This window comes from Triplophysa dalaica, chromosome 13 (genome assembly GCF_015846415.1).
Source record: "Triplophysa dalaica isolate WHDGS20190420 chromosome 13, ASM1584641v1, whole genome shotgun sequence".
Lineage (NCBI taxonomy): Eukaryota > Metazoa > Chordata > Actinopteri > Cypriniformes > Nemacheilidae > Triplophysa > Triplophysa dalaica.
Window position 1 is genome coordinate 21807494 of NC_079554.1, and position 23651 is coordinate 21831144.

Consider the following 23651-nt stretch of genomic DNA (forward strand, 5'->3'; position numbering starts at 1 on the left):
TTACCATGTCCTCAGCACCACCGGATGCTGGCACGTAGAAGATTCGGTACTGCCGTACGTTGCCCTCAGCAGGCTCCCAGCGCACCTTCAGTGAGCTGGTTGTGGGATCTGTGACTTGCAGGTTCTTAACTCCACCCAAAGGCTCTGAGAATAAGGGCAATTGAAATTGTAAAGACAAAGTAGACTGCATGCCGGCAAATTTCTGAACTTCGCTGGTACGTACTTGTCTTGCCATTCTCGGACTGTTTCTTTCCTTCAGCATCTGCATATACGGGCAAAACGGTGACTCGGTAGTCTGTGTTTGGTTGCAAGTTTCTCAGAACAGTATTGGTTGACATCCCGGACACTTGTGTCTGTAGAGTACACAATCACGGTTAGTAACTAGCTTAGCAAAACGAAACACTTGACATAAACTGAGACTCGGCCTGTTACCTTGCCCTCAGCTCCCCCGGCAACAGGCACATAAAGGACGTTATACTGGCGGACATCTCCATCGGCCGGTTCCCATCGCACCCTTAAAGAGTTCACCGTCGGGTCCGTCACCTGGAGGTTCTTCACGCTTCCCAAAGGTTCTGTCAATAAAAGAGATTCAATGAACCCGTTCAAAAAGTTCTCCGTCCCCAAAACATTTTCAAGACTTACTCGTCTTTCCGTTTTCAGACTGACGTTTTCCCTCCACGTCATTTTCATATATAGGCAACAGTGTAACCTTGTAGAGCGTGTTGGCATTGAGATTACGCAGGACGGTGTTTGTTGTCCCTCCAGAAACCAGTTCCTGTTTAAAAACCAACAAAACAAAAGTCTTAATCTACAAATGATTGGTATTGATCATATTTTCATGCTCAAAGTAAGTAAATAATGTCGTACCATTTTCTCGTCATCTCCTGGCTGTGGGACGTAGAAAACTTTGTAATTTCGAGGGTTTCCGTCGGCGTGCTCCCAACGCACATTCAATGTGCTGCTGGTGGGATCAGTGACCTGAAGGTCCCGAACTCCACCCAACGGTTCTGAAACAAATAATGAATGACTCTTTATAAATCCAGAAACGTACATCTATGACCAAGTGTATCTTCTACGCACTTGTCTTTCCGTTCTCTGAAAGAGATTTGCCCTCCATCTCTGCATACACGGGCACCAAAGTCACAGTGTAGATCGTGTCCGGCTCCAGGTTCTTCAGAACGGTGGAGGTGGTACTTCCAGATACTTGATCCTGTTCAGAAAAAACGTAGGCAATTAAAATGACAGTTAAATGGGTCAGTGTATTTTCACAGTGAGCATTTTTCTCACCACTTCCTGATCTTGGCCACCGGCAGGAACGTAAACGACGATGTATTCCCGTACATTCCCCTCGGCCGGCTCCCAGCGAACATTCAAGGTGCTGATAGTCGGATCTGTCACCTGCAGGTTACTCACGCTACCCAACGGTTCTGTGGCAACATCGGTAAAACTCACTCAACATGGAGGTGTTTAAAGATGTACTATACGCTAAACTCTCTTTAAAATATGTACTTTATTTACAAAAGTCAAACAGCCTCACAGTCCGAAACATTTCCAACATACATTTAATCAAATAAAAAAAATATTTATACAGCACTTAGCTATACAGGAAATACCGCAGAAAAAAAAAAAAATAGCTGCTTTTCGCAGCACCGTCTGAATGAATTTCGCATGCGCAAAATCAAGTGTGATCGCCCCAATACGCTTTCTGTTCAGAAGTGTTAATCTTATTTTTTTTATATTTCGATTCAATCATACTCTCTTTCGTGACACTCACTTTTGATAAAACAAAAGATGTTTGGTAATGATGGCACACTTACTAGTCTTTCCCTTCTCAGTGAGCTGCGGTCCGTCTCCCTCCGCGTACACCGGCACTACAGTCACCGTGTACATGGTGTTTGGAGTGAGATTCTTTAAAGGAAACGTTGTGGTGCTCTCAGACACTTGCTCCTGCAAACACAAATAAACTTTAAATAAGTTTCACTTCAGAAAAACTGAACGTTACAGTTTAAAGTGAGATGCTGGGAGATGATCAAAGTGACGGGAGGAATTATTTATGTCAGCAAACGTTATTACTTGATGACTCGTTTAGAAGTTCTATCAGGTTTCTAGCCTAAAGTGACTTATCTGATATGTCTTCAAACCCATCCCTTCATCTTGCCTTTGTTCATCCTGACAGAAATCCAAGGTGTTCTTGCGATAAAGAAAACTAAACCTCGAGCGCTATTTCTCTGTGCCTCGCCAAACAAATCTTTTTGGAGGTTTCACAGTTTACTCCAGCTCAGTCTAAACATTGGTATTCCCAGTCGTAAACTTTCCCGGCAGTTTCTAGCGTAATGAGAATTCGAGTCGTATTTCATTAGAGCTCTCCTTCATCTCTGTTCCTCAGGGGACGACGCCGTCAATAACAATCTGTGTCTTTCACCAACTCATGTCATTGGCTTTAACTCCATGAGTTTTAGAGAGTTTTTCACTTGTGAAAGAGATTTTTATACCACAAGCTCGGTTCCGCCGTTGGTGGGCACGTAGACCACTTTATAGCCCTGCACGTTTCCGTCTGCCGCCTCCCATGTGGCGGTGAGCATCGTGAAGGTGGGATCGTGGAGACGGAGGTTTCTGACCCCTCCGAGGGGCACTGGATAGAGACCGAGAGATAACAACAAACATGTGTCATGGTGTCATTACACTCTTAAAAATAAAGGTGCTTAAAGGTTCTTCACGGCGTTGCCATAGAAGAACCATTTTTGGTTCAACAAAGAACCAATTCAGTCAAAGGTTCTTTAAAGAACCATCTCCAACTTTTTATCATCCAAATAACCTTTCTTGCGCACTTTTTCACACAAGGTTCTTCAGATGTTAAAGATTCTTTATGGAACCAAAGGGTTCTTCTATGGCATCAAACTTTTAAGAGTGTATACAGCTACAGATTCCGTGAAATTGTGACAAAGTTTTATCGGTTATGAAAGTAAGGGCATTACCAAATATGTTTGTGGAAGACATTCAAGCTCTATTTCTATCATGTGATTTAGCAAAGTGTATACGTACGAGTTCTTCCATTCTCAGACTGGCGTCTGCCTTCTGTGGCAGGATACACCGGAGCCACAGATACGGCGTATGGAGTATCAGGCTGCAGGTTTCGCAGGACTATGGTGGTTTGGCTTCCAGGTACTTGTTCCTGTTTACAACAACGATGGGAAATAAAGTGATGCACACTGTTTTTGCGAGATCATCAAACTGTAATAGAGACTTCACTCAAAACTTTTCATGAATGGGCACATTTGTGAGAAAACAAGCCCTCACCATCATCTCTGTTCCTCCGGCTGCTGGCACGAAAAATATCTTGTACTGGCGCACGGCCCCGTCAGCAGGATCCCATTTGACGTTCAGAGAGGTCATGGTGGGGTCAGTGACCCTCAGATTTTTCACACCACCCAAGGCCCCTTTGAAGAAAATCACATTTTCTGTTTTAGTGTTTTAACATTGATTGCGAAGAATGTATGAATGAGATTCTCTCATGTTATTTCTGCTTCATCTCTGTTCTCATTCTCTCAAAACTATTGGAGGTTCTGAATGCACCTATTTATTGTAATATCTCAAGAGGGAAACTCACTTGTTTTTCCGTTCTCTGAATTTCTCTGACCCTCTCCTTCGGTGTAAACAGGAATTAAGGTGACGGTGTAGAGCGTGTCTGGTGTAAGACCTCTCAGGACTGTGGTGGTGCTAGTTCCTGACACTTGCTCCTGTTTCAAGAGATTACATTTTTTGAGCTCTTTAATCTCAAGGAAAGTTTGTGACATGACCCCATTAAGCACTAGAACCGCTGTATACCTAAAACTGCCAGCGGGTAAAATTTACCCATGCAAATGAATATTGTTTTGATATATCACTAAAAAACATATTATGTCACTGTTTTATGTGACAGTCATCACAAAGTAATGTCTAGAGCAGGGGTTCTCAAACTGGGGGGGCCCCAAGACGGATCCAGGGGAGACACCGAATTTGTGGAATTTAATAAAATATTGAAATGTATCATAAATTTTATAAAATCAAACGTTAGAAAAATAAGACCACCAACGAAAATAATTAAGGTTCCAGCATTGTATACCTGAATATGTTTTTTGTTAAACCAAAATTATAAGTTTAAGATTAAAGTCCTTTTTGGGGGGGGCGCAAAGTGATGACCCTAAACAAAGGGTGCCTTAAAGCGAAAAGTTTAAGAACTGGTCTCGAGACATGAAATTATTATTTTTTGTCATCGATTATGCTATTGTGCTGTTGTTTCATGTTCAAAACGAACTTTTCAGAGAAAATCACTTTTCTTGGCGGTCTAATAATTGATGCATCGTCAAATTCATGCACGCAGCTTTACCCAAATAATTCTTACTGTGTTTAGTTTTATCATTTATAAGTCTGACCAGAGAACAAAACATTGGGTAATCATAAAAAATAAAGGCATGAGGTAAAGTTCAATGACGGGAGACTTGGATATTTTTTTTTAAAATCTGTTATGTACATTTGAAAAATCAACCATGGGTAAATTTTACCAAGTGGCGGTTCTTGCGGTTCTTTTCCTTAAACTGTTCTTAAAGTATTAAGTCCTACCAGTCCTACCATGCTTTCCGCACCACCGGCCGCCGGCACGTACATGACCTTGTATTCCTTCACTTTCCCTTCAGCCGGTTCCCAGCGAACGTTCAGTGTGGTCATGGTGGGGTTCATGACCTGCAGGTTTCTCACTCCACCTAAAGGCTCTGGAGAACACATTATTCCATATATTAAATACATCTCAGTTTCGTTGCATAACATCTGAGAATAAAAAACACACTGGTTCTGTAAGGAAAAATGAAATACTTACTTGTCTTTCCTTGACCCGAAATGTCTTTGCTCTCTCCGGTGCGATAGAGGGCCATCACCGTGATGGAGTAGGGCGTATCAGGAGACAGCTTCTGGAGAATCACACTGTTCTTCTTTCCACCGACCTGGACCTGAACGGATGAAAGACATCAATGCTTTAGTTTAATGGTTTCCATTAAACTTCAATCACACTCTTGGTGTGTAACAACAAAACGCACCACACGAAAGGAGCCAAATAAAACACTTTTATAACATTCTTCCCCCTCAAGTCTAATAAGTTCGGCAAAACTCAGTCTGCTCCTCTCAAAGCTTTATGTCATTTTGACAATTCCTCATTAACTTTTATTGTTGACTTGCTATATTAGGTCCCAGTGTGTCTAACTGTTCATGTGTTAATCACACAGTCTGAAAACTCACAATGAGTATGGTCAAAACCTGAACAAAATACAAATTGTTTCTGACAAGAAATGCATTTCTAGTTCTTTCTAAATGGAAGATGAATACCCAGAAGTGATCAATGATGAATGTTTGGCAGAACCGACCTCATGAAACAATGTCAACGAACAATAAAAGAGCAATAATTGGTCAATATATCTTCTTCTTAAGGTGTGTTCCTTGAGTGAGTTGACCCCGTTTTATTTTACAATCCTTTATTGAAAGACACGTTTATACTTGGGTTCCCCAGATCCAAAAAAAAGGACACTGTATAAACTTTGACTTTTGGCACTCTGAATCGCGCACCACAACATATTCTTTAAATGAAATCTGATTCTGAGTCGGCAGGTCCCGCAGGACCCAATTAGATTCGCTTCAGAAGCGCGGGTCAGGGGGCAACGTCAACGGGAACGTTCCTTACTTTGTTATTTTTTAATGAAGCACATGTGAAACTGTTCTCAGCTCCCTGTACTGTCGGGAAGTCCAGAAATCAATTCTCTTTATTTGTTTCAATGATTTAGTTCAAAAGCCTTTATCCAGGCAACTTTTCACAAACGTTGGACTGTAACCTTGATGTTTATCATTGAGGGAATTTGGCATTGTTTGCAAAAACAAAGCAGCTATCTTTGTTGTAAGGTTGTGCTTGATGTTTAAAAGAAAGTCCCTAATAAAAAAGTGAAAGACACAGACACCAACAAAAACACAGAATTACAGAAACATCACGTGGGAAGAAAATCAAAAAGTAAGAGCTGTGGAAAATATCTACAATTCAACTATATTTATTAACACAAAAAGCAAAATTGCGTAAAATGATCTTTTTTATTTCTCTTGTCATAACTAATAGAAATATTTTGGCTAAAAGCATGAATTATTATCTTGCCGTGTTGATATTTGACCTTATAAAGTTTTTTTTGCATGAAATATTTATATTACACGTTTATTAGAACCAGGTAAAGAGGCCATTGTTAGATATTATCACAGTTTACGAAACCATCCCTAAAGAAACAAACAAATGCTGTCTTGGATCTTTAATCCCGAGTCTTAAATATATAACAGTAAGTGTAACCGCAGGCCATGTTGTGATGGTTTGAAATCTGTTGGTAATAACTGTCCCGCTTCCAGCTTTCCAGCGGGTACCTACTGTAATTATTAACACACGTCCCTTAAACTTCATAAAACAAATTTCGCAATATCCCTGCAGAAACTTCTGCCACTCATCATTATGATAATTCAATGTTTGTTTATTCTAAACATCTCAATGAAGGATGAACTCACCGACAGAGGTTTTCCACCCGCCGTGGGCTGGAAGCTCACTTTATAGTTCTGGACCGGGCCCGGCGCGTGGTCCCACTTCACGGTGAGAGTGGTCGTGGTGGCGTTGAACACCTGAAGGTTTTGTGGTGGTCCGGTGGTCACTGGAGGAACACGAAAACTCTTCAGTCTTTGTATCAGTACCTCAGAGTCAATAGGGTTGGGAATCTTAAGGAAATAATTTATTCTGGTTCAAATTCAGATTCCAAACGTAAAAAGTTATTGCGTGTACTTTCTAAAAAGGGCTAAGTTTATGATTCCCAACCCTGTATATTGTGCCGGTCACACGAGTGTGATATGAGTCTAGATGAAGAAGCTGATGATGGAGTGTTTGACATGAAGACATGTGAATCCACAACAAAACAATGACTTTAATGTGCATGCGCTTTATGATTGACAGCAGATGACAACGACAAAGATGGTAATGAAATAGCAATGATGATACACGACGAATTGATGGACGCGTGGCTGATGGTGGGTGAGTTTCTGATAGAGATGGGCGGTATGACCAAAGTCCTGGCTTTTATTTGGCTGTAAAAGTGACAGTTCACATCACTATAGTTTATTTTCAAAAATTAAATAAACACAAACAATCAGGCGGTTTAATTCAATACCAGTTATTAACTGAAAATATGTTATATGCATGGGCGTAAATCCTGGGGGGGACGGAGGGGACATGTCCCCCTCCATCCAAGGGTTGTCCACCCCCTCAATCAATTAAACTCGCATTCTCTGTTGCCATAAATATATTTATGTATTCCTAAACTAATTGTGTAATTAGAAGAAAAAACAAACGCAAAAAATGTGTTTTAAGTTTAGAAACTGTTGAATTCCCCCTCCCCTTCCTATCACAGTGGTTAGGCCCACACCGTTTATCTCACCTGCCCATTGCGCAACACATTCAAGACAGGTATGCGGCTCTATTTTATTAGGCTATTTTTATATAGGCTATTTTATTCACTTTAAATGAATTGATTCTCTTTAATGTAGCTGATGCTGATTTATTAATAAATTAGATGTTGCAAAAAATGCTAATTACCAATGTATTTTTCCATGAATCTGCTATGTTAATAAATAATAAATAATTGATTGGAAGTTTTTAATTTCATAATTGCACACCAAAAGACATTCTAAGACACCCAAACTACAGGATAATATTAAGATTATCATACCAGAGGACGCCTCATGATAAAGCTATAAACCTAAAGCATATTGTCGCTTTGTGTCGTAGTTAGTACAATATTGACTGTATTATTTGTGTCCCCTTCAAAAATTGCTCTTGAGAAATGTTATGTGTATTGTCCCCCCCACTGTTAATTGAGATTTACGCCCATGGTTATATGTGAGCTATTTTTCTTTCAATTTGAATCTTGATGGATGCAAACCAACAGATGTGAAAATGGCCTACCACATATAAAATTGACCTAAATTTGTGATTGGATGAAGCATTTGTAAATCCAACTTTTGTGTAAACGCTATAGTTTCGGCCGTGTGAAATTTCCCATCATACCGCCCAGCTCTATTTATAAATGCACATGCAATTCATCTTCTCCTTAAATGAACACATTCAATAAACACTTCCTCTTGTTGGAAACAACATACCGGAAGAATGGGGCTTTGACACTAGAAAAAGATGTTAAGAGAACAACACATTATTGTATAGTAATGGCAACACGTGTATTGTAAGTGTATCCTTGTTGGTCTATCCTTGTGGGGACGAAGAGTTCACACGATGGGATATAATTATTAAGCATACTAAATTATGCTTCTTTGAACATGTAAAATGCAGAAAGGTTCGAGGGAGGGTCTATGGCAAGTCCCCATGAGGACGCCAAAACAATGCTGTGTGGGTGTGTGCAGTCTCACATGTGCGTTCGTCTCCCATCAGATCTTCACTCTCCGACTCATCGGGATAGATGGCTGTTACGGTGACATCATACAGTGTGTCTTGGTCTAAATTCGTCATAACATAGGATGTATCTTCGCTGTTCAAGATTTCCTACAAAAGATTTGTTCCGGTAAGTCACAGTGTGAAATTTAAATTGACTTAGTTTTAAAACCAAGAGGTAAACATACGTATTTGAAGTTGTTCTCGCCCTTCTTGGACCATCCGAGGCGATACAGCGAGACATCTGGAGCTCCGTGCTCCCACGTGGCTCTGAAGGACGTCTGGGTCACCTCAGAAAACTTCAAATTCTTGGGCGCAGGAACGACATCTGCACATCGACAGTGAAAGGGTGAGACACAAAGAACCAAACCCGTCTCAAGAGAAAACCGCGTGAGATCAAGTGGGCGACCAGCCGAGGCTGTAATACAAGCCTCTTCAGGATAAGTTTCTTTGCAAAGTGGTTTGTGTGTCGGAGTGCAAAAAACACATCAGCCGGGACCCGTGGCGAAAGTTATGAAACCATGAAAAATGGATTTGGGTAGAGATGCTCTCACACATGGCGGTCATTATATGCACGTGGAGCTGCCCTGTGGTCATATACTTCACCACCCATGGATCAAACATCAACAGGCGAAGATTATTTGTTGGCGTAGAACATCCGGTCAATCCGGTTATCTTGAAAAATCACCCACAAGGATGAAAAGCTCACCGGTTATTGCGCTGCCGAGCATCGGATTCCCAGGACCCTCGTCGTACACAGGAGTGACAGCGACATCATACTCCGTCTGTGACCTCAGGCTGGTGAGAACCAGGGTGGTGATGTCACCGTTGACCTCGGCCTGTCAAAAAAACATCAGCATTAGCACGTGGAAGTTCATCTGTGCATTTTTAAGTATTGAAGTGAATTCAGCATTTCACAACTCAAGTGTCATTTCTGGTGCCAAGTTGGTCAAAATTTAAAGGGTTTGGAGAATTTCTCAGCGTGCGGATTACCTCTTTCAAGTCTCCATCCTCTCGCTTGTAGGTGATGATGTACCTTCTGACGTTCCCGGGAGCGGCATCCCAGGTCAGACGCATTGAGCTGTGAGTGACCTCGGAGATTCTCAGTTCACCGGCTGGAGGCAGAGGCACTGAAAACACATACACAACATCACACACAACACAAAAGAACATCTGTCAAATCTGCTCCGGTCATCAGGAGAAGCACAGACGTACGAGTGACTCCGCTTTCGACCAGAGGCTCGCTGGCCAATTCTCCGTGCATGGCGAAGAGAGAGATGGAGTACGCCGTGTTGGGAAGCAGCTGGGAAAGCTGGACATCATTGACATCGCCAGCAACTCGCAACTGCGGCGGGAAGAGTGAACATTAGTGTAGAAACAGCCGGGTTCCGTTGACATATTTTGGTTAGTCTTTTATTGATCTGAAGTTCTTGGTTAAGTTCTTAGTAAGAAAAAGTCAAATACACAAAAGTAAAATGGGTCACAGAAGTTGCTTCATGTAGAGTTTTCTATTGGTCTGTCTGAACAGCACTTGTTCTCTGATTCGGGCCACTGGTTTGGCCATCTGGATGTGTTAAGATTGGCAGGGGTTTATTTATTCTGCCTTGAGGTCTAATAAAGCAGAGGTGGAAACTGTGAGCGCTCGTCTGGAGGAAGGTTCTGAAAGGCGTTGGGCTTACCTCCATCGTTCCAGATGGCACGGTGGCATTGAGGGCACTGTAGATCAGCATGTAGCCGCTCGCCCCGCCCACCAGCTCCCACCTGACCCTCATGGTTGTAAGACCCTCGTCGTAAACCGTCATGCTGGTCACGGCGGGCAGAGGCACTATGGAAAACAGACCGAGAAAATGTGTTGATCCCAAATATCAACACATTCATGGTTCATTAGGTTGAAAACTCGTGTGGTGTCTCAAGAAAAGTGTTTAGTGGTCAGATAGTATAAATGGAGTACGTGGAGTTTAAAATGACCATAAAAAAGAAAGACGGCTCATGACCAAACGATAAGCGTCTCTTTCAAACAACACAAGGTCTTGTAATGTTGATTATAAACGTTACAATGAGAATCGTGAAAAAGACGACGAAGTGAGAATGGTCAATTAAAAATGTTCTGGTTGCTTTTGATCAGTAAAACATGATTCAAGTTTACTTTGTCGCTCCATAATCAGACCAAAACCAAGACCGCTTCACAGCCTGTGAAAAGTTTCTCTGAGGTTTCCAAACCCCTTAACCGAGTCACCCGATACACATCGCATTTATTCTTGACACACAAAGCATTCCTAGGATGCATTGTGAGCACACGCAACAGAACAGAATATTTCAAAGTGAAATGTAAGAAATGGCTGATTTAGAAAGTCATGAAACCAAAGAAAAGCAGGAGATACTTCGAACTCACATGTGGTTTCGGTTCCTTCCAGAGGCTCGCTGTTCTCCTCACCAATCACGCTAAAGACACGGACAATGTACTTGGTCATCGGGGTTAGGTTGACCAAGACAAGTGTGTTTTCTTCACCGTCGACAAACATCTGCAAAACATCGTGCAAGAATGCTGAGAGGGGTTTGCACGAGATGAGAGCGAGGTGAAATCGGGAGGAACGCGGTCACAGATCAGCACAGGATCACGATGACCGTCTTGTGTTATTCGTGTAAATATTGTCATATGCACACAGTAAACAAAAAATACAGAAAGTTAGTTTTAATTCTCTTCTGACTTGTAAACTTCGCTTTGTATACAGTTTATTGTTGTCTCTAAAAGTTCACTCAAAGCATTTGGTAAATAAATCAATATAAATGAAAATGAATAAATAAAGCAATCATGAAAGTAACGCTCTGCTTGTGACATATGTGTCTATAGCGCTCACCACTTCAGTTTTTCCTCCGGCGGCGGGGACGTACTCGATCCGGAATTTCTCCACTGGCTCATCAGGAGGCATCCAGGTAGCGCGGAAAGAGTAGTACGATACTTCTGAAGTCACCAGGTCAGTGGGCGTCCCTGGTCCGCCACCTGATTTATAAAAAACAATGGAAAATAAAAATATATGATGTCATCTGTGATGTATCACAGTCTTCTGTCATTGTTTTCCATCCAGCAGGATTGTACATATAAAAAAAGAACCATTTGGCAAAGCAGGAGCACAATTTTAATAGAGCCAAATAAAGGAGCTTTGGGAATTCTTGCATGCTAATGGTACGCAGAAATGAACTGCGAAAGATTTTTTCAGTTCTTGCCTATATCTTGACATAGAGACTCAAGCATGACTCTACCTGGGCCTTTAACGCTGTTACAGAGGTTGACCGTCAGATCATCCACGATGTCCAGCAGGAATGAGAAGTCCTTGACGTTGTACATGTGGATCTCGTCCGGGTCGGTAGCAATGGATCGCAACTCATTTTCATCAGCATTCTTCACACCTACAAGCATAGAAGACACCGGTTTGACCATTGCCAGATAATAATCTCAAACTGACATTAAGGGTTATCAAATGAAGATCTTACCGATGGCATACAGTTCTATTCCAGAGTCACGCAGGTTTTGAGAATTGCCTATAATGTCATCTTGAGATTTGCCGTCGGTCACGAGGACGCCGATCTTGCGTGAGTCTGGTCTCAAACCCACATTTGGTCTGAAGTTGTTCTGGAGGATGTAGTTCAAGGCCATACCTTTGAAAACATTGTGTGTTATTTCCCGGAGTTCATAACTACAATGCATTTATTCGTTCTGTTTGATCGAATCAAAATCGTTAGATGGGTTTACCCGTCATTGTATTTCCTCCTTTGTAGGGTAAATTGGCCACGGCTTCTATGAGCGATTGCCTGGTGGCATGAGCGTTGAGATGCCACTCGGTTTTGGGATCCCCGCTGTACTGAGCCAAACCTGAGACAGCACATACCGTGTTTAATGCACAGAAAACGGGCGGTAATAACTCAAAAAGAAGCCAGCATCATAAAGCTCACATCTGGTGCCCAAATGCGGTCATAAAAAACCTTAAACACTAAAACTTAAAACAGTAAAGTGAAGCACGGAAGACTTGCCGATCTGAACCCGGTCTGGCCCGATGTCAAAGACGCCCACCATGCGACTGAGAAAATTTCGAATGATTTTGAAATTCAGACGGCCGATGCTCCAGGAGCCGTCCACCAGCAGGACGATATCGGCCTTGGCTGTAGTTTTACACTCATTATCTGTGATTAAAAGACACCGGAGTTAAACACAGACACATTTTGAGCCATGAAAATGACAAATGCGCACACACACTCACACGCACTAACACCACAAAAAAATGACCATCACACTTATATTGAAGGCTTTTATTTATTTTTCTTGTTTCAAAATGGCTGGTTTTTTCCAAAAGGAACTCGTTTTCTCTTTCATAACATTCCGCCTGGTGTCGTATCCAAAATCCCCACTGGCGTCCGGCCCGGGGGCCGTTTTCCTAGAATTGTCACCGCTTCTGTTCTACAGAGCACGAAAAGCAGCTCATTGTGACACGTGAAATAAAACCGCCTCCTTTTCCAAGCGCTTTCGTGCATTCCATCTCTGTGGACCTCATGAAGTTCCAGAAACCTGCGAGAGCCCGAAGCTCCAAAACTGACACTAAAGCACATGTGATCGATCGCTCTGCAAGTGAAAAAGATTTAGTCAAACTCAAAATCATAAAGAACAAGTGAAACTTTCAATAAGGCATTTGTTGGAACCTCCTCCTCTGGCAAACCAAACTGAAACGTGTTTGGTTTCCCAAAGAACCTTTCGGTCAAGGGTTCTTAAAAGAACCATTTCTACCTTTTTGTAATCTGTAGAATCCCCAAAAAGCACCTTGGACCCTTTCAGAGACTGAATCGACAGCTGAAGGACTCACCGAAATATGACGAGAAGCAACATGAGGAAAGAATCATTTTCAAGTCATTGAGCGCTCATCACATTACAAAATTTATCAAAACCACTGCCAAAACTTGTAGCTGTAGTTGTTGAAACTGCACTTTTTGATGAAAGATTCCTAAGACAAACATTTGTCTCTTTAGAAACACGTGCAGTGATGGATCGTACAAAACCAGCAGAACAATTCATATAGGATGTAAACAGTGTCAGGTTTGATTTTAAAGCTGGCTGGATGTTTCGCCTTAAATGAATTTAACGTGTCGTCTCGTAAAGCAAAAATGCGAGCGCAAAGGTTGTGACGTCCTAAAGGGAAAAAGCTGTCAAGACGGAAATTATACTGCCGACCATTACGGCCGAAAATACGGGCTGTTCCCACTGCGACTCCCTGGCCAGGTTTCAACTGCTGGAGATGTGGTGATATCTCTCAGGATGAAGGTGTTGGGTAGAAGGGTTTGGTTGGAGAAACATTTTCCTAAAATCATTTGTGTGGAAATCTCTCTGTCTGGTCAAACTGTGAAAAGTCTTTAACTGAAAGAAGAACAATTTTCGCATGTCTCGCAGGATTAAAACATATGAAAAGCAGACCGACACAAAATGTTGATAATTTATCATTTATGATTAATAAGGCGTTTACACGTGCATTACAAAGCAGTTATAACTGCATAAATAAAAAGGGATTCTAGCGAAATACCTGTCAAATAGTGAGCTGTTTTTAACTCACATGGTATAAATGCTTCATAAGTGTATTTATGCTTTATTTATTTGACTCAAAAGTAGATTCATTATTATCTTGATGTTGTTTGCAAAATATGCTGTCAGACAGAAGACTGTAGGGTGTTATGTTGGTTTTTCTTATTATTGTATATTTCATATCTTGTGTCACTTTTCAAACCATTTTGCTTAACTGACATGATTCTGAATGTCTTACGGTGTCCTCCAGCATTACTTCAGATCATGATGGTTATCCAAAGCTGTTTTTTCTCGCTTGCCAGGATAAATTCATCAAACTTTTAATCACTTTTTAACACTAAATGCACAAAGGTTGTTTTAAACTTGTTTTGATTCAACTACTTCCGATACATTTATACAATTATTTATAGTAGAAACAGAATGCTTGCTCACAAGGATACATCTCTGATGTGAATCATATATTTATAAGTATAGACAGTGCATGAAAGTGCACTTTAAATAAGAGTGGATGCCTATGACATATTCATTCACAAATTCAAAACAACAAACTTGAAAATAAAATGTAAAGAGTTATAAATGTTAGCAAACAATTAAAGTGTGCCTTAATATAGAGGAATAATGTGAACCATTTATGAAATATAAAATAATAAGAAAAACCAACATAACACAGTCTCCAGTCTGACAGCCTATATTGCAAATAAATAAAGCATAAATATATTTATTAAGCATTTATGACATGAGAGATAAAAAATGGGTCGGTATTTGACAGGTATTTCGCTAGTATCCCTTTCTATTTACGCAGTAAATGCATTTAACTGCTTTATAATGCATTTGTAAACAACTTAGTAATCAATAATGAACACATTTACAACTGCTTTATAAAGGGAACCTTAATGTAAAGTGTTATCCACTTAACCGATTTAAATAATAATACAAGATCCTTTTTTTACACTATTAAGAAGAAGTGAAGTACGTTCAGACACTTTAACATGTTCTTATCACCTGCTATGAACTTCATACATTCTTAAGTGTGTAATTACTTTCAGAAGAGGAAACTCATTTCCACATGTTTGCTCTGAAACGTGGCGAGGTTTCCATTGCTGATGTAGATGACAATTAAAACAAAAGTGCACCTAGCGGCATTCCCCACAATATCAATAAAATAAATATTGCTACCAAATGTGTGTTCCGTTTGGTAGCCAAATCCATAATTTCATCAGGGCTTGTCATGAATGTTTTCTTCTGTGTGTTTATCAGAGAGTACCTTCATCACCCTAAGATGTTTTAAGTCAACGTGAAACGGCAATTCAGCCCGTCGCCGCTTACCAATTGAACCTCATGAAATTCATTGATGTTATGACTACGTTCACATCTAAGAAGTGTCTGCAAATAGCCGGCACGTCAAGCTTTACGACGGCGTTCCTGGCACCTGTTTAGCCTCTCAAGATCTCACCATATCCAGACATTTCTCATAAGACTCTTGAGACGAATAAACGAAAACTAAAATGTCAGCATCACATGTTTGTTTCGTTTGCAGGTAACCCTAATAAAACCACAAGCTGAACAAATAAAACGTGAATGTGTCATTGTTGTGTTTTGTACCAGAAGGTCTGACAGAAGGAGGTTCGGGGGCATCGGACAGGGTGGTCTTTTCTTCTCCAGCCAAAGGCATACTTTGACCTCCATCAAACATTCCAAAAACAGCCACAGAGTACTTGGTTCCAGCCCTGGGAATAAAACGCAAAACTCGAACCACATGTTTCTTTATGTTAGGGGAAACGTCTAAAGTTCACGCAGGGCGGTTCTACCTGAGTTCCTCCAGAACGACTGTGTTGTCGTAAGGTCCAACTAGAAGTTCCCCCAGGTCAATATCGCTGCCGGAAGGATGGAAGGTGACTTTGTATCCGCGTACGTTGCCGGGAGCGTGGTCCCAGGTGACGCGGAAACTCGTCTTGCTGGGTTCTGAGGTCTGTAAGTTTCTTGGGGCTTTATAAGGTGACACTGCAGAAAAAGAGACAGCAATATCAATATATGATCAACAGACACAATCAAGGACAGCACAATCCAGGATCTTTGGTTTTTGAGGTTTGTAGAATACGAGCAACAGTAAAAGCGATGCTTGTTGTGTCTCAACAGATCGTTCAGACTCATGGGCTTTGAATTATTGGCCAACGTACGTGTGGTTCCTACTCCTTGCCTTGCTTTTCCTTCTCCGCGTTTGTAAATGGGATGCACGTTGATGTTGTAGGAGGTGAAGGGCTGAAGTTTCCTCAGCACGGCCGTGGTCACGCTGGAGGGAACTTTCATGGTCATTTCTTTTCCTCCGGCCTGAGGGACATACGTGAGCTTGTAGTGCTGCAAGGGGCCCGGAGCAGGATTCCACGTCACCCGCATGGTTCTCTCGGTTTCGTCAGACACGGACAAAGCCTTGGCGGATCCAGACGCTACAAAACACGCACCAAACAAAATTCAATTCGATTTGAGTTTTTCCTCAACAATGGGAGTAAATGAGAGCCTGAAAACCAAATGTTGAAACACATCAGGCCAAAAGTAAGCAAACCCTTATTCCAATATTTTCTCAAACCTCACATTGGTGAAACTTTCCATTCGTATGTTTTGAGTTGTGTGACTGTGATGGGAGGATGGAACGTGGCCACTGCTTCAGCAAGCGTCCCAGACAACATACGGCTTATATTATGGGCTGCCCTGCACACATGTCTCCCTTTAAAACGGCGGTGATGTTCCCTGCACCCGTGCCGCGACCAGCTCACTTTTTCCACTTAGGGGCAAGTGACTACTGCACAGAGCCTCAAAACTCCCATCATCTGCCAAGATCTGATGCCAGGCATGAAACCACAACTTGGAGAAGTCACGCTAACACAAAATAATTTTGTTTCGAGCTAAGATTGAAAGGTTTCTCTCCTGCTATCAAAAGCTTGTTGATTGATGCACTTTAAAGAGCCCAGCCCGAGGCGCAGACATGCATGTTCTGTCAGGTCTGAATTATCTTGAGAACCATTTCTCTTTCCTACAGAATCTTGGGCGTGTTTCTCATAAAGGTAAAAAAGGCCCAAATGATTTTCAATCTTCTCTCGATCCAGCTCTTGTTTCACCGTAACCAAACCCTCATGAACGTAACCTAACCCAACACTCATCAAACCTTCACTTAACCTCCACCTAGCCTTAAAATGTTTCCAAAATGGTTTGTGCGGTCATCTAGGAACCTAAGGAGTTCCTTTGAATCTATTGAACATCTTTTTTGAATTGCATGGTTCAAAGACCGTGTAAAAAGCCTAGAGCTTAACTTTTACAACCAAATCTCTAATCAAGGCTTTACAGCAAGTCTAGAATATGAGTCAAGAAAAATGGTTCTTGGAGAACAGGATTTGAACCGGATTTGAAGATATTCTGTAGAATATTGATTACCAAACAACACTGAACGCCATTGACTCCCATTGTATGAAAACAAAACCACTGAGTCATTTCCCAAAATATCTTCTTTTTGTGTCCACCGGAGAAAGACTCACATACAGGCTTACTATCACATGAGAGGTAAAACAATAAAAAATTGAATCTAGATTTTGGGTGAATTATCACTTTAACACAAATAACACATCAGTGAATGAATCAAGACGCTCACCATCCGTGGTCTCTTCACCCATGAGCGGCTGTCCATTTCCTCTGTCATATGATGCAAACACAGACACCTGATAGCGGGTTTCAGGCGTAAGGTTCTCCAACAGCGTGCTGGTCGCATCAGCAGGTATGACCTTCTCCCCAGACTCTTCAGAGAAGAGAGACCTCCAGCGGATCCGATACTGTCTCACCCGTCCTGGAGCGGCGGTCCACGACACCATGAAACTGGTATCAGTTACATCGCTGGTTATCAGGTCTCTGGGGGAGCCCAACTCTGCAGGCAACACAAAAAACACACTCAATATACCACAGACAGGATACTATAGACAGCTTTTCTTAATTTAAGAAAATGGCTTTCATTACCTTCCTAAAATATAATTTAGTGGTGGGCCGTTAACGTCGTTAACGCAGACTCTTATCCCGCGATAAAAAAAATGTCGCCGTTAATCTATTCTCAAAGTTGGGTTGGGAGCTGGGTCTATACTACGCAAGCTATGATGACTTTCACCTTGATATTTTAGCGCGGATGTATACCTAGCTTACTTGCACTGTAGGGGGCGAGAACGAGATTTTTCAACTTGCGGGATTCGCGTGATTCGCGCTACCTCGTCATCTCATAACCAGGGCTTCATCGCCTCATCATCTCATAACCAGGGCTTCATTCGCGTCATTCGCGCCGCCTCATCATCTCATAACCAGGGCTTCATCGCCTCATCATCTCATAACCAGGGCTTCATTCGCGTCATTCGCGCCGCCTCATCATCTCATAACCAGGGCTTCATCGCCTCATCATCTCATAACCAGGGCTTCATTCGCGTCATTCGCGCCGCCTCATCATCTCATAACCAGGGCTTCATTCGCACGATTCGCGCAGCAAGTAGGTCTATCGCGTCTTTGCATTGACTTAACATGTAAATCACTCGCGCTTGACGCGCCATTAGTGTTTGGTCTGAACACAACATAACATTACTGTGAAATGACCACATCAAACGTGACGTGCTAACATGGATGCAGCTATGAAGCCGCCGGGTTTGCTTCAGGGAAAATGTATTTTTAAGAAGCTTCACAATAGAAACCTCTACAAGACTGAGGTTGTTTGCACCTTGTGCAATGTGGAATTGGTTTACTGTACGGAATTGCTTTACATACAGTTGGTTTAAAAAAAAAAATCTTTCTCTCAACAGGTAGTGGTCTAGCTTTAGTTGAAACCAGTAACTTTGTATTGAGATCTAATGTATTATGGCTCCTGTATGACATATCGCTTGTTGCTCCCTCACTCTTTGTAAGTCGCTTTGGATAAAAGCGTCTGCTAAATGACTAAATGTAAATGTACTGTAGGAGCTCTTCCAGTCTCAAGTACCACCTAAACGCAAATCATCCCTTAGCTATTGCGGAAGTAAACACAAGTTCATCTTATTGAACATAATTTAATTTTCATCACAAATTATCATAGTAGAACAGCTTTCTCAAGCAGTTTGTGATGCATTTTGGAAACAGGAGATGAGCCCCTGGTCTAATGCGCCACCTGGCTTGAGAAACCCGTTCTCAAAGACTTACTTTTAGTCATTATTTGGGTAGCACACATATTCTGAATGCCTTCGGCAGAATTCAAATGAGCCATTTTAATCTAGATTAAAAAATATTAATCTATGCCCACCACTAATATAATTATAATTTAAAGGGCACTGCATAATTTTTTTCATATATATTTATACTTATTTTATTCGAGTCGTCCCTATAAATATATAGTCTATAAAATATAGCAAAACAGGGGAATTTTTTGTTCAAAAGTAAAATAAAATAAAATGTGAAATAAAATAAAATAATATTACTTAACTAAACTACACTACACTACACGAAATAAAAAAAATCAGTTCTGTTTCATTACAGATTCAAATTATTTCTAAGATTTACTCCTAACTTAGTTCCCAGAGTTTCAATATAATTATTATTTTTCTAAAATGTGGAAAAATATTTATAAAGAATGACTCTATAAGGATACATTATATACTGAATATACTCTGTAAGCATAGAAGTCTTACATGTCAGAGTTGATTTGCGGAATTTATCTCACACACGCTCATCATGAGTCAATAAGAGTTGACTTCATCAATCTCTACATCACTAGGATTCCTTTAAGATCATATCTCTGATAGGACATCAATCTATCATGATGGATACTGTCACATCATCATATGGCCTAACTCAAAGAATGTTGTACACAGTAAAACAGTATGTGACTGTAGCTGCAATGAAAGATCTCATGGCTCAGAAAGCTTTCTAACATTAACTGTGAGTCATCTGGGGGAAAATAAGTGTGTGTGTGACTTTATGACCAGCTGTTAACTTTTGTTTCACCTGAATGAATTAGTGCTCACTGCCGTATCAACACACCTGCACACAAACAACACAGGAGACATCGTGATACATCTGCCGCTATAAATATATCATACATCTACGTGTATTTTTGTGTGTGTGCGAGAGAGAGAGAGAGAGAGAGAGAGAGAGAGAAAGAGAGAGAGAGAGAGAGGCCCATGGTGATACTGCCAACACACAGCCCGGACTGAACGTCTGCTTTCAATCTTTCTCTAAAGTGTTGAATTCAAATACTTCAGTAAGTAGGTAGTTATTTTAAGATGACATTAACCAATGTGCCTTTTGTCTAAACATCTGCAATATCCACATCGCATTTCAATTGAAACTTTTTCCAATATCTCATCTTTACCGGCAAAGTCTCAAATGCGTTTCTTTCCTCTCTTCTTTTCTCGACCGTGACGTTCTGCAGAGGAGTCAGAGGAGATGCTTGCCAGCCTATAAGTGCTTCAACACTAAACCATCAAATTCTAGTCACTGACTGTCTGTGATACCTTCTTCATGTCATCTTTCATCCTCCTGCCATTTTCTATTTCTCTTTAGAACTGTCGCAAAATAACGTGACCTCTAACATCACTCGTCCTCATGTGACTTTTAGTTTTAATTTCCCTGCACCTTTCAACCAGCCGAATTTTATTAGAGTTTGCCTTTAAAACTAAATCATCTTTCGTATCCAGTTAAATCCAAACTGGACTCCAAAAGCCATTTCAACACCCAGAAATCCAAACCTGAGGCATACACACACACACAAGCTGTAAATTCTCTCCGGAGTGCTTTTGAAGTTTAACCCTCGTGTCAACGACCGGCAAAGCGCAGGTGCTCGAAAACTTCAGCTCGTCCTCTTTATCTGTATTTTACGAATGCCGGGGGTCACGGGCGGGACACAAAGAGCAGCTTGAAGTCATTCCAGACTTTTACAGATGGCAATCAGGAAAGAACGGTGGACACCCAGGTGCTGTGGATCTGGAGGAGATAAGCATCTTTTGGCCTGTTTGGGTTTAGCTGATTGAGACTTGATTTGCAATTCTAATCCACGTGTAACGCCATAATCATCTGTAACCCATCTGACCGCATCCAACTTCGGTCAGAACGCAATACATATGAATTTCTTTGGAACCGGTCTCTTCGAAAACACTGGAGTAGTAAGACTTTCCATATGCGTGTGTTACAGTAACTCTGAATGTCTTCTCACCTAGTCTTCACATGTACAGTACCGTTTTGTGGTGAGTGATAAAACAAAACGGCTGATTTCAGTATTGTGGTCTTCGTCCGGTGAGGTCATAGACACGCATATTCGGAGCGTTGATAAAAAAAACGCTTTGCAAACTACTGTGCCAGTTACAAACTCATTTCAAGAGGGAAAAAGACTATATTCATTAAAAACTCATCCCACAGTCTCTTATTCATAAAAACTGCTGCAAAGGAACGCCGCTTTTCCCATCCAACCCTGATGGATGAAAGTCCATTTCCATTTATTTCCATCGAATATTCCCTTACGTAAGTAGTAAAGGGCAAATGCCATTTCACATCCCTTCACTCTTAATTCGACTAAACTGAGTAACGTATAATTTACGTAAGACATATGGAAACAATTATGGAACCCATATAACATTTCCCTTCTCCTTCCCAAAGCCTCAAGGCCAGCGTTTGCTTGAAATCCTCCTGTTTCCAATTCTATGTATGCTTTTAACCAAACTGACACACGGCACGCAGACGGCTCTGTAGGTTTAGTTAAGACACGATAAATTAACTCAAGGTGTTTGAGCTGAGAATTACAGCAATACACCCGAGAACGTCCCAGTCGTTCCAGATCAACACACACCTGGAATTGAAATCTTATTCTCGTTTGTATCTCTTGAGGGTGAGCTGGAGGGTTGGCGGTGAATTTGGGAAATCTTTTCGAGCGGGATGTGCTGCATAGTTCCTGAATTATGTTTCCCGTCTGCAATAGAGGTCTCAGCTTTCAGTCTCGACGGAGTGAAATCACGATTTCAGATCTGTGACATCTATTCTATGACATCATTCCATACTGGCATCCAACAAAGAGGCTGAATGGTGAAAAAGGGGCTTTTGCATGCAGGAAAAACATCCACATGATAACTCAGAAATGTCTTGATTTTCTGAACCTCATCTCGCTCCAAAAAAGCACTTTGAAGATATTGCATTTTATTTGACTGGTGCTTTTGTCGAGCTTGACAGCTGTAAATGCTTTAACTGGATCAAAAATCATACAATTTGGAACAACAAAGGCTCGATGAACGAAGAATTCATTTTTTTATTAATCAACACTTTTAGCAGTTTTTCACCAAACCAGTTCTGTGCCTCAGACCTTAAAGGAGAGTTTCGGTAAGATTACCGGACATCAGATTTGGTTTCAAGATTTAGTATTTAGACTCAAAAGTAAGCAATTCATCTGGTATTATCGTTAATGTAATGTTTGCCAAAAAAGATACTGAATTTGAACTGAAAATGTTATCTTGAAATGCCATCACAGACTAAAAGGTCAGATATCTGTGTACACACAAATGACTCAAAATATTGTTCAAGTTTAATGATTTTTGGTAGAGCAAACGTATGTGTGCATGGCATCCGGAGAAATTTTAGTGCTAATGTGACATTAACGTGCAAATGTGTGAAGGTATTTTTAAAAAGAGACTGCACACTATTGAGATTGAACCAGCAATCCTCCATTTACCACCAATATGCATCAACCAATCGTGTAGTAGGGGCTTTTATTTTCAAATTTGGCTTCGTCAAACATTCGAAAAGTCAAAAGCTGAGACACAAGCGTTCCACATACAAGCTTTTAACAGGAAATGTGATCAAAAACACACAGTAAACTACTAATATTGTGGAAACGTTTTTGTCACATGAGTCGAAACGTTTGAGCACTTCAACAAATACTGTAAGTTTAGGACCATCCGTCAAGTCAATAGTGCTTGCTCGGTACCTGTAATATTTCCATCTGGTATTTCCGTCTGGTAATAGGGTTTTGCATCTATAGTAACTACATAGGGTTTTTGGTTACTTTTGAACTGTAGTATGATTTTTGTAAGGAAAAGCTTGGAGCAGTATGTGTCTGGGTGAATCCCACAAAGCTTGTTTAAAACACAGTCTGGAAAACCATCATATTACAGTTTTGATTCAATGTTTCATTCAGTTGAAATGTTTTGGTGACACTCATCAATGTTTGTTATGGGACAGTTGTGTGTGTGATCATACCCTCCAGTGTAGTTCCGGTTCCCTGTAGTGGCTCTCCCGATCCGGCGGAGTATTTTGCCCTCACGGCTAGCTGGTACTCTGTGCCCGGCTGAAGGTCCTTCAGTACGGTTGTAGTGGTCTCCCCCCTGACTGTCACCTCCTTCATCTCGCCACCGGTCGTGGGTTGATAGGACACTCGGTACTGTTGGACTCTCCCCGGAGCCGCTGCCCAGGACAGCTGCATGCTGGATGTGGTCTCTTTGAAGACACGCAGGTCTCTTGGTGAGCCGCGCTCTGTCAGACACAAGAAGCAAGAAAGCAAGTGATCACCAACCAGAGAAGGCGACTCAAGACTGTTGTGTGCCCCAAAGATCAACCGCGTTCACTAGGACA

General features: G+C 41.3%; 1 protein-coding gene across 5 annotated transcripts in view; it reads right to left on the reverse strand.

Annotated features, from left to right (window-relative positions):
• col12a1b (collagen, type XII, alpha 1b) overlaps positions 1-23651 on the reverse strand; it is a 55146-nt gene that overhangs the window by 21046 nt on the left and 10449 nt on the right. For 3 of the 5 annotated variants that reach the window (XM_056764147.1, XM_056764146.1, XM_056764150.1), the window contains exons 13-45: positions 23280-23552; positions 17689-17958; positions 16226-16492; positions 15857-16049; positions 15651-15775; positions 12515-12664; positions 12237-12356; positions 11978-12142; positions 11747-11893; positions 11344-11486; positions 10878-11007; positions 10165-10310; positions 9701-9830; positions 9479-9615; positions 9195-9324; positions 8674-8813; positions 8464-8596; positions 8200-8220; positions 6562-6701; positions 4853-4982; positions 4600-4748; positions 3608-3737; positions 3298-3437; positions 3043-3172; positions 2493-2632; positions 1818-1947; positions 1288-1427; positions 1081-1210; positions 868-1007; positions 643-775; positions 433-572; positions 224-353; positions 5-144 (exon numbers count right to left, since the gene is read on the reverse strand). In XM_056764147.1, the coding sequence (XP_056620125.1) occupies positions 5-144; positions 224-353; positions 433-572; positions 643-775; positions 868-1007; positions 1081-1210; positions 1288-1427; positions 1818-1947; positions 2493-2632; positions 3043-3172; positions 3298-3437; positions 3608-3737; positions 4600-4748; positions 4853-4982; positions 6562-6701; positions 8200-8220; positions 8464-8596; positions 8674-8813; positions 9195-9324; positions 9479-9615; positions 9701-9830; positions 10165-10310; positions 10878-11007; positions 11344-11486; positions 11747-11893; positions 11978-12142; positions 12237-12356; positions 12515-12664; positions 15651-15775; positions 15857-16049; positions 16226-16492; positions 17689-17958; positions 23280-23552 (4862 nt within the window). The remainder of the gene's footprint in view (positions 1-4; positions 145-223; positions 354-432; positions 573-642; positions 776-867; positions 1008-1080; positions 1211-1287; positions 1428-1817; positions 1948-2492; positions 2633-3042; positions 3173-3297; positions 3438-3607; positions 3738-4599; positions 4749-4852; positions 4983-6561; positions 6702-8199; positions 8221-8463; positions 8597-8673; positions 8814-9194; positions 9325-9478; positions 9616-9700; positions 9831-10164; positions 10311-10877; positions 11008-11343; positions 11487-11746; positions 11894-11977; positions 12143-12236; positions 12357-12514; positions 12665-15650; positions 15776-15856; positions 16050-16225; positions 16493-17688; positions 17959-23279; positions 23553-23651) is intronic. The other 2 variants (XM_056764148.1, XM_056764149.1) reach the window with 2 other exon arrangements.